General features: G+C 47.3%; 1 protein-coding gene across 5 annotated transcripts in view; it reads right to left on the bottom strand.

Moving 5' to 3' along the window:
* The window catches only part of Cd37 (CD37 molecule), a 6,387-nt gene extending 4,961 nt beyond the window's left edge, over positions 1-1,426 (bottom strand). Inside the window, exons 1-2 of one of the 5 annotated variants that reach the window (XM_021235736.2) lie at positions 1,133-1,426; positions 113-237 (exon numbers count right to left, since the gene is read on the bottom strand). In XM_021235736.2, the coding sequence (XP_021091395.1) occupies positions 113-175 (63 nt within the window). In that variant the 5' untranslated portion in view covers positions 176-237; positions 1,133-1,426. Of the gene's footprint in view, positions 1-112; positions 519-1,132 lie in introns of those variants that run through there. The other 4 variants (XR_001197386.3, XM_021235739.2, XM_021235738.2 and 1 more) reach the window with 4 other exon arrangements.
* Positions 1,427-9,309: the final 7,883 nt, after the last annotated feature.

Raw genomic sequence — 9,309 nt, forward strand, 5'->3', positions numbered from 1 at the left:
AGGGGGCAGAGAAAGAGGAAGTCCCGGGGCGGAGCCCCACCCAGCCCTTTTCATTTAGGGACTGCCAGCTGGGCCCCGGTCTTGGCGGGTTCCCCAGGGCGCACAGCAGTACCTGAGGGTCCTTGGAACATGTGGGCACCAAGGACACAATGGGGGGCTCCTCGCGGGTGTCCATGGCTCAGGGAGGACGCACGGGGGTTCCTGAAGGGCATCTCCGTCCTGGGACCTCAGGGCTGTCTGTGCAGAGGCCAACCTCACAGACACTCTGACCTCACTCTTCGCTGGCTCCGCCCCCCGGAGCCCACTGTCTCTGCCTCCCCCACCTCCTCTCTTGGCCCTTTTTCTCCTTCTTGCCCTGGGTGTTTGTCCCTCTCTGCCTCTGTCCCGTGTGTGTCTCTTTCTCTGGGTCTCTCCCCGCCTCCAGCACTCGAGGCTCCCGAGAGCTCGGGGCGGGGGTCGGACACCAGCGGAAGTGAAAGTGCAGCTGAGGAGGCGCCGCAGTCCCCGGGGTGAGGAGAGCAGAGGAAGCGAGCCTCAGGTGGCACTTCCTGCCTCCGTGGAGGAACCCGACGGGAGGCGGCTTCCGAGAGACCGAGCAGCATCTCCACGCTTTCCTGTGATGCGCCCAGGAGGTCCCGACACTCGCCAAGTCCCCCGTTCCCGTCGCCCAGCTTCCTATGCGAACCCCAGCTCTCTGCCTTCTGAGACCAGACTATTTTCTCTTTTTTTGTATGTATGTGTAAATAAACTGTGTGTGTGTGTGTGTGTGTGTGTGTGTGTGTGTGTGTGTGTGTGTGTGTGTGTGTGTGTGTTAGAGGATAGCTTTTGGGGTTTGGCTCTTTCCTGTCACATTTTGTGTTCCCAGCCAGGTTCGTCCTCAGTAAGCTAGTTAAAAGAATCTAGCAGAAAAGGATTTATTCACGGTGGCCCCATGGGGAGAGGACAGACAGCCGTGGCCCCTCTAGCCCCTGTCAGGCCCCTGAAGGGAGACTGAAGGGTAAACAGAGGCTAACATGGTATCTAAGCCGTCTGAGACATGGTGCCGCCCCGTCTCGCCTGGGCTTCAGGCTCCACTGTCAGGTGGTCTGACAAGCTCTGAGAATCACGTGCACTCCCCCGGGAGGCAAGTTACCCTCTGGCTGGCACCCTTTTCCTTCTCCCAGCATGGGATTCCCACTCCTTTGGGTCCATTGTTCCGATGATCTGACGGTCAGATTGAGACTCTTGGACACCTCCCTTTCCATGTGGGGTCTGGGCTCGGTGGCAAGTCCCCTTACACACTGGGGGTCTCGTCTGCCGTTTTTCAGTTCTCTCAACTGTCCTTGAAGTCCCTAGCCGGCCTTTGTGGCGTGGACGCTGAATTCGCTACTGAAAAGAAGCCCTTAAGTGAATCTCAGTGGTTGGAAATCCACTCGGTGTGAACGTGGAGAGGGCGTCTTCCACCCGCCGCACTCGAGCGCACGTGCCACACGGGGTACTAGGCTGCAGACAGGAGAGGGGCCGGGGCGCTCGGTGGTGAGCCAGCTCCACGGCAGAGCCGTTCTCGGGGGAGGGGGCGCGAGCGAGGCTGAGGAGCAACGGAGCTCAGGCCCGAAACGGCTGGGAGGGCCGCGAGGGCTCTGCGGAGGCCGGAAGGACGGGGAGGCTGCCAGGCTTCCGAGCCCGGGCTTCCAGGTCCTCGTCGTCCCGTCAGCCCCTGGAGAGCTTAGCAGGAGTCTGGAGGCCGGGCGAGGGGACCCTTGCCCCTCCGAACCCGGAGAGCTGCCTGCCTGGCTCGCTCGCTCTCTGCCTCGCTCGCGGGGGTGCCCGGGGGAGCGGGTGGGTCGGCCTCCCCGGGACTCTCCCGCAGCCCGCGGACGCGCACACTCCAGCTTCATTTACAGCCCGGTGGGGACAGCCACTTCCTGTTTTGCAGGAGCCAGGACACCAGCTCGCTCTCTTTTCCAGGGCCATGGTTCCAGGGAAGGCGGTAAAGGGCGGGAAGGGCTGTTTCTGAGGAGGCTCCCAGGGGCCTGTGCCAGCACCAGGGCCAGCCACATGGCAGGAGGTGGGAGGGCATCAGAATTGGCCAGAGCTCGACCCGCAGCCACGGCTGTGGGAGAGCGCTCCCCTGGCATGGACAAGGCCCAGTGCTGAATAGAGAAGTGATTAAATAAACGAAGAATCAAATCCAATTCTCAGTTGTCACTGAGCGTTCCAGTTGACCAAATTTTCCAGAAAACTTGTTTTCAGTTCTGCTGACTGTAGCATGCTTTCTTGTACTGCCAGCCCCCAAATCATGACATGGAGACTTACTATTAGTTATGAACACTCAGTTTTAGCTTAGGCTTGTTCCTAATTATTAAAAAAAAAAAACAAACTTAAATTAGCCCATTTTTATTAATCTGTGTACTGTCCATCCTGCTGTCCTGCTTCCTCTGTCTGGCCCCTGGCTGGCTACCCCACCAATCCCCACCCCTCTGCTCTGCCTGCCAGCCATGCCTATCCCTCCTCTGCCTAGCTATTGGCCATTCAGCTAGACCAATCAGGTCCCCTAGGCAGGCAAGGAGAAATAGCAACACATCTTTACATAGTTAAACAAGTATTCTATTCTTCAACAATGGTTTTGAAAGACAAGTCTACCTCTTTTTGTTTGTTAGTTTGTGACAGGGTTTCTCTGTGTAACTTTGTAGATCAGGCTGTGCTGGAACTCACAGAGATCCACCTGCCTCTGCTTCCCAAGTGCTGGGATTAAAGACATGCCAATCCACCTCATATTCACAAAACTTGTCTGTTATTAAATCATCACTACTATCTGATGACTGTAGAGTCAGGGTCAATGCTAACATCATGGATTTGAGATTCCGACTTTTTAAATCTGGAGGTGCGTCTCACTTTTGATATGGGTGGTGGTAGTGAAGTTTTCTGTGCCATAGGTAAGCCTGCTTCCTCAACATAGCTGGCTTGTGAAAGTTCTGTATGCATCGAGTGACTGTGGCATGAGTCCGTGGAGCATGTGTCCCGACACATGGGAGTTAGTTCTCTCCTCTCTTCATGTGGGATACAAGGATTGAACTTAGACCACCACGCTTGGTCACAAGTGCCTTTACCCACTGAGTCATTTAGTTGGTCTCAAGTAGCCCAGGCTGACCTAGAATTTGCTGTGTGGTCAAGTTCTGTGGTTACAGGCACAGGCCGTCACACCTGCTCTTCAGCAGTGCTGGGGGTAAGAACAGGGTTGTGTGCATGTTGAGAAACCCACTCTTGTCCCCACTCCCCAAAGAAAGTGAAAACAAACAAACAAACAAACAAAAATGGGCAGTGGTGGCACACGTCTTTAATCCCAGCACTCAGAAGGCAGAGGCAGGCGGATCTCTGAGTTTGAGGCCAGCCTGGTCTATAGAGCAAATTCCAGGAGAGCCAGGACTACAGAGAAACCCTATCTCAAAAATAAAACAAAGCAAGCAAACAAACAAAAAAAACCAAGCCCCATTCCCCCAAAAAAGAAGTATTGATAATTTTTTAAGTTTATTCTTCTCTCATAAAATACGTCATGGCCAAAGTTTCCCCTCTATCCACCCCTCCCATTCCCCCCATTTCTCCTCCCCCATTTCCCCCAGAAAAGAGCAGACTTCCCAGAGACATCAACAAAAATGGCATAACAAGATACAACAAAACCAGGCACGAGCCCGGTGTCGGTGGCGCACGCCTTTAATCCCAGCACTTGGGAGGCAGAGGCAGGCGGATCTCTGTGAGTTCGAGGCCAGCCTGGTCTACAGAGCGAGTTACAGGAAAGCCTCCAAAACAATACGGAGAAACCCTGTCTCGAAAAAACAAAAAACAAAACAAAACAAAACAAAAACCAGGCATGAACCCTCTTGTCAAGGCTGGGTAAAGGAACCCAGTAGAGGAAAAGGGTCCCAGGAGCAGACAAAACGGTCAGAAACATCCCCAATCCCACTGTCAGAAGTCTCACAAAAACTCCAAGACAACACCATGGCGTTTATGCAGAGGACCTAGTGCAGCCCCATGCAGGCTCTGTGAGCCCCGTGAGCACGGCTCAGTTGATTCTGCAGGCTGGGTTCTCTGGGTGCCTTTAACCCTTCTGGTTCCCATAATTCCTCCTTCCTCTTTCCTGCAGGGTTCCCTGAGCTCCAAGGGGAGGGGACCTGATGGAGATGGCCAATCTGGGTTTTCTCTCTGCCTAATGATTGGCTATGGGTCTCTGCATCTGCTACTCTGACCTGCTGGAGGAAGCCTCTCTGATGACAACTGGACTAGGCACAGGTTTATGAGTATAGCAGAATATCATTAGGAATCATTTCATTGATTTTTTGAGGGGGCAGTTATATTTGGTTCTACCCTAGGCCTTGGGTCTATCCAGCCTCCAGCTCCTGGTGTGGACCTCAAAGTAGACCCGTTATTGGTTGGCCACTCTCACAAGCTCTGCACCCCCATTGCCTCAGTGCATCTTTGCAGGAATGGCTGAAGGTTTTGTGGCTGGGGTGGTGTCCCAGCTGTACCACTGACAATCTTGCCAGATTACAGAAGAGGAACTGTGCACAGTTAATCTATGCTCTGACACCGTTAACCCCCCTCAGTGCTATATTTCCTCCTAGTCTGGCTGATGAATCTCCCACCTCAGATTATTTCCCAGAGTTCTTATATCTGCCTATCTTCCCCAGCCTAGCTATTGGCCATTCAGATCTTTATTAAACCAATCAGAAGGTGCCTTAGGAAGGTGAGGTAAAACACAAACACATCTTTACACAGTATACAAAAAAAATTATCCCTACATCAGTTTTTTTTCTATATGAAGTTGAGTATTATCCTTTCAAGGTCTGTAAAGAATTGTGCTGAAGCTGAGTGGTGGTGGCGCGTACCTTTAATCCCAGTACTTGGGAGGCAGAGGCAGGAGGATCTCTGTAAATTCAAGGCCAAGCCTGATCTACAGAGTGTGTTCCAGGACAGGATCCAAAGCTACACAGAGAAATCCTGTTTCGAAAAAACAAAAAACAAAAACAGACAAACAAAAAGAATTGTGCTGAAATTTTGATATGAATTGCACTGAATCTGTAGATGTTTTGGTAAGATGGCCATTTTACTATGTTCATTCTACTGATCCATGAGCTTGGGAGATCTTTGCATCTTCTTTTTATTATTATTTTCATTTTAAATAGCTTGTTTTACATGTCAATCCCAGTTCCCACTCCCCCCACCCCTTGCCATGTTCCCCATCTGTTCACAGGATCTTGCCTCATTCCTCTTCTCTTGGGTACCATGCATATCTCTTAGGTTCTCTCCTGTTTCCCAGACTCTCTGTCAGTGGAAGTGCAGACTGGCACTATCCTGATCCATGTCTAAAAAATCCATATATGAGTGAGTACATACCATGTGACTGGGTTACCTCACTCAGGATGGTTTCTTCCAGTGCCATCCATTTACCTGCGAATTTCAAGATTCCATTGTTTTTTTCTGCTGAGTAATACTCCATTGTGTAAATGTACCACATTTTCTCTATCCACTCTTCAGTTGAGGGGCATCTAGGTTGCTTCCAAGTTCTGGCTATTGCAAATAATGCTGCTATGAACATAGTGGAGCAGATGCCCTTGTTGTATGAATTCGCCTCTTTTGGATATATGCCTAAGAGTGGAATTGCTGGGTCTTGTGGTAGATTGATTCCCATTTTCCTGAGGAATCTCCATACTGATTTCCAAAGTGGCTGTACGAGTTGGCACTCCCAACAGCAGTGGAGGAGTGTTCCCCTCTCTCCACATCCTCTCCAGCATAAATTGTCTTCAGTGTTTTTGATTTTAGCCATTCTGACAGGAGTAAGATGGTATCTCAAAGTTGTTTTGATTTGCCTTTCCCTGATGGCTAAGGATGTTGAGCACTTTCTTAAGTGTCTCTTGGCCATTTTAGCCTCCTCTATTAAGAGTTCTCTATTTAGTTCTGTACCCCACCTTTTAATTGGATCCTTTGGTGTTTTGGAGACTTGCTTCTTGAGTTCTTTGTAAATTTTGGAGATCAGCCCTCTGTCAGATGTGGGGTTAGTGAATATCTTTTCCCATTCTGTGGACTGCCTTTTTGTCTTGCTGACTGTGTCCTTTGCCTTTCAGAAGCTTCTCAGTTTCATGAGGTCCCATTTGTTAATTGTCGATCTCAGTGTCTATGCTACTGGTGTTATGTTCAGGAAGTGGTCTCCTGTACCAACTCGCTGAAGATTATCTCCCACTTTCTCTTCTAAGAGTTTCAGTGTGGTAGGATTTATGTTGAGATTTTGATCCATTTGGACTTAAGTTTTGTTTTGTTTTGTTTTGATTTTTGGTTTTACGAGACAGGGTTTCTCTGTATAGTTTCGGAGGCTGTCAGTCTAGCCTGGCCTCGAACTCACAGAGATCCGCCTGCCTCTGCTTCCCGAGTGCTGGGATTAAAGGCGTGCACTACCACCACCCGGCTGGACTTAAGTTTTGTACAAGACGATAAACATGGATCTATCTGGAGTCTTGTGCATACCAATACACAGTAATGCCAGCACCATTTGTTGAAGATGCTTTCTTTTTTCCATTGTAAAAATTTTCTTTGTAAAAAATCAAGTGTTCATAGGTGTGTGGGTTAAAATCAGGGTTTTCAATTTGGTTCCATTGGTCTACCTGCCTATTTTTGTGCCAATACCAAGCTGTTTTCAGGACTATAGCTCTATAATAGAGCTTGAAGTCAGGTATGGTGATACCTCCTGAAGTTCCTTTATTGTATAGGGTTGTTTTGGCTATCCTGAGCCTTTTGTTTTTCCATATAAAGTTGATTATTGTTCTTTCAAGGTCTGTGAAGAATTGTGCCGGAATTTTGATAGGTATTGCCTTGAATCTGTAGACTGCTTTTGGCAAGATTTCCATTTTTATTATGTTGATCCTACCAATCCAAGAGCATGGGAGATCTTTCCATTTTCTGGTATCCTCTTTGATTTCTTTCTTTAAAGACTCAAAGTTCTTGATATACAGGTCTTTCACTTCCTTGGTTAACATTATCCCCAGATATTTGATGCTATTTATGGCTATTGTAAAGGGTGATGTTTCTCTGATTTCTTTCTCAGCCACTTCTTCATCTGTATATAATAGGGCCACCGATTTTTTTGAGTTTACCTTGTATCCTGCCACTTTGCTGAAGGTGTTTATCAGCTCTAGGAGTTCCCTTGTGGAGTTTTTCGGGTCACTTATGTAAACTACCATATCATCTGCAAATAGTGAAAGTTTGACTTCTTCTTTTCTTATTTGTATCCCCTTGATCTCCTTTTGTTGTCTTATTGCTGTAGCTAGAACTTCAAGTACAATATTGAAGAGATATGGAGAGAGTGGACAGCCTTGTCTTGTTCCTGATTTTAGAGGAATTGCGTTGAGTTTCTCTCCATTTAGTTTGATGTTAGCTGTTGGTTTACTGTATATTGCTTTTATTATATTCAGGTACGTTCCTGTTATCCCTGATCTCTCTAGGACCTTTATCATGAAGGGGTGCTGGATTTTGTCAAAGGATTTTTCAGCATCTAGTGAGATAATCATGTAGTTTTTCTTTCGCAGATTGTTAATATGGTGGATTACATTGATAGATTTTCTAATGTTGAACCATCCCTGCATTCCTGGGATTAAGCCTACTTGATCATGGTGGATGATTTTTCTGATGTGTTCTTGAATCCGGTTTGCTCGTATTTCATTGAGTATTTTTGCATCAATGTTCATGAGGGAAATTGGTCTATAGTTCTCTTTCTTAGTTGTGTCTTTGTGTGGCTTGGGAATCAAGGTAGTTGTAGCCTCATAAAAAGAGTTTGGCAGTGAGCCTCCTGCTTCTATTGTGTGGAATACTTTGAGGAGTATTGGAATCAGCTCTTCTTTGAATTTCTGGTAGAATTTCTACTTGATTGATTTCAGCCCTCAATTTGATTATTTCCTGGCTTCTGCTCCTCCTGGGGAAGTTTGTTCTTTTTGTTCTAGACCATTCAGCTGTGCTATTAATTCTCTAGTATGACTGTTCTCCAGTTTCTTCATGTGGGCACTTAGTGCTATAAACTTTAACATCTGTCTCCTCTGCTTTGTCTATGTAGTGCTTTTCAGGCCTTGCTGGCATTGGTTCTCTAGATTCTGGTGGAGTCATGTTGGTCTTTCTATTGCTGAGTGAATTCTTATTCCATCTTCTTCCCATCTCTTCTTCCAGTGGGTGCAGGTGGGGTCTTTACGTCTCCACTGGTCTCCTTCCTTACTGAAGCGGAAGCTGGGGACAATGACACTGAAGCTGAAGCTGAAGCTGGCATCACTGGAGGTTGGGGCCTGCAAGGGCTGATGTCTTTCCTGTGTGGGCGGGTCTTCTGGATGCCAGGAGCAGCCCCCAGAAGATCGAGGGATGGGTGTTGGGCGGAGGATGGGGAGTGTCCCCCCGGAGACCCAAGCTCACCTGAAGCTTGATCTTTGCATCTTCTGATTACTTCTTCAGTTTCTCCATTCAAATCCTTGAAGTTTCCTTCCTTCCTTCCTTCCTTCCTTCCTTCCTTCTTTCCTTCCTTTCTTCCTTCCTTCCTTCCTTCTTTCCTTCCTTTCTTCCTTCCTTTCTTCCTTCCTTCCTTCCCAAACAAGACCCAAATTCAACTCCATCCTGTTAGTTTGTATCTTTTTATTGGGGAATTATGTCCATTGATATTGAGAGATATCAGTGACCACTGATTGTTACTTCTTGTTACATCTTATTTTGTTGTTTTTAGTGGTGATTGTGTGTGTGTGTGTGTGTGTGTGTTCATGTTTGCATATGTGCAGGCCAGAGGTTGATATGAGGTGACTTCTGTCACACTCCACCTTATTTTTTTGTAGGCAGACTGCTCACTGAACTTGGAGTTCATGGATTCAGCTAGACAAGCTGCCCAACAGGCATCTCACTGCTTCCCCAACAGGATCCCTATCTCCCCTTCCAGTACTAGAATATAGGTTTATACCGTTTTGCTTAGTTTCTTTGTTGTTTTGTTGTTACATGGGTTCTGGGGATCTGAACTCAGGTTCTCAAGCTTCTAATGTTATCTCCTCAACAGCTATAGTGCCTCTATTTTTTTCAGGGCAGGGCTTTTCTGTGTAGCCCTGCCTTTCCTAGAACTATCTATGTAAACAAGGGTGATGTCAAATTCACAGAAATCTGCCTGCCTCTGCCTTTGAGTGCTTGGGATTCAATATGTGTGTCATCACTAGCCAGTTTACTTCCTCTATTTCAATCTTATAATTAATTAAAAGAATAAAATATCCTTATATTTTTTCATTGTGGATTGACATTTGTGTTTGTCTTTATTTTTAATTTAAT

Source organism: Mesocricetus auratus, unplaced genomic scaffold (assembly GCF_017639785.1).
Source record: "Mesocricetus auratus isolate SY011 unplaced genomic scaffold, BCM_Maur_2.0 Super-Scaffold_100054, whole genome shotgun sequence".
Classification (NCBI taxonomy): Eukaryota; Metazoa; Chordata; class Mammalia; order Rodentia; family Cricetidae; genus Mesocricetus; species Mesocricetus auratus.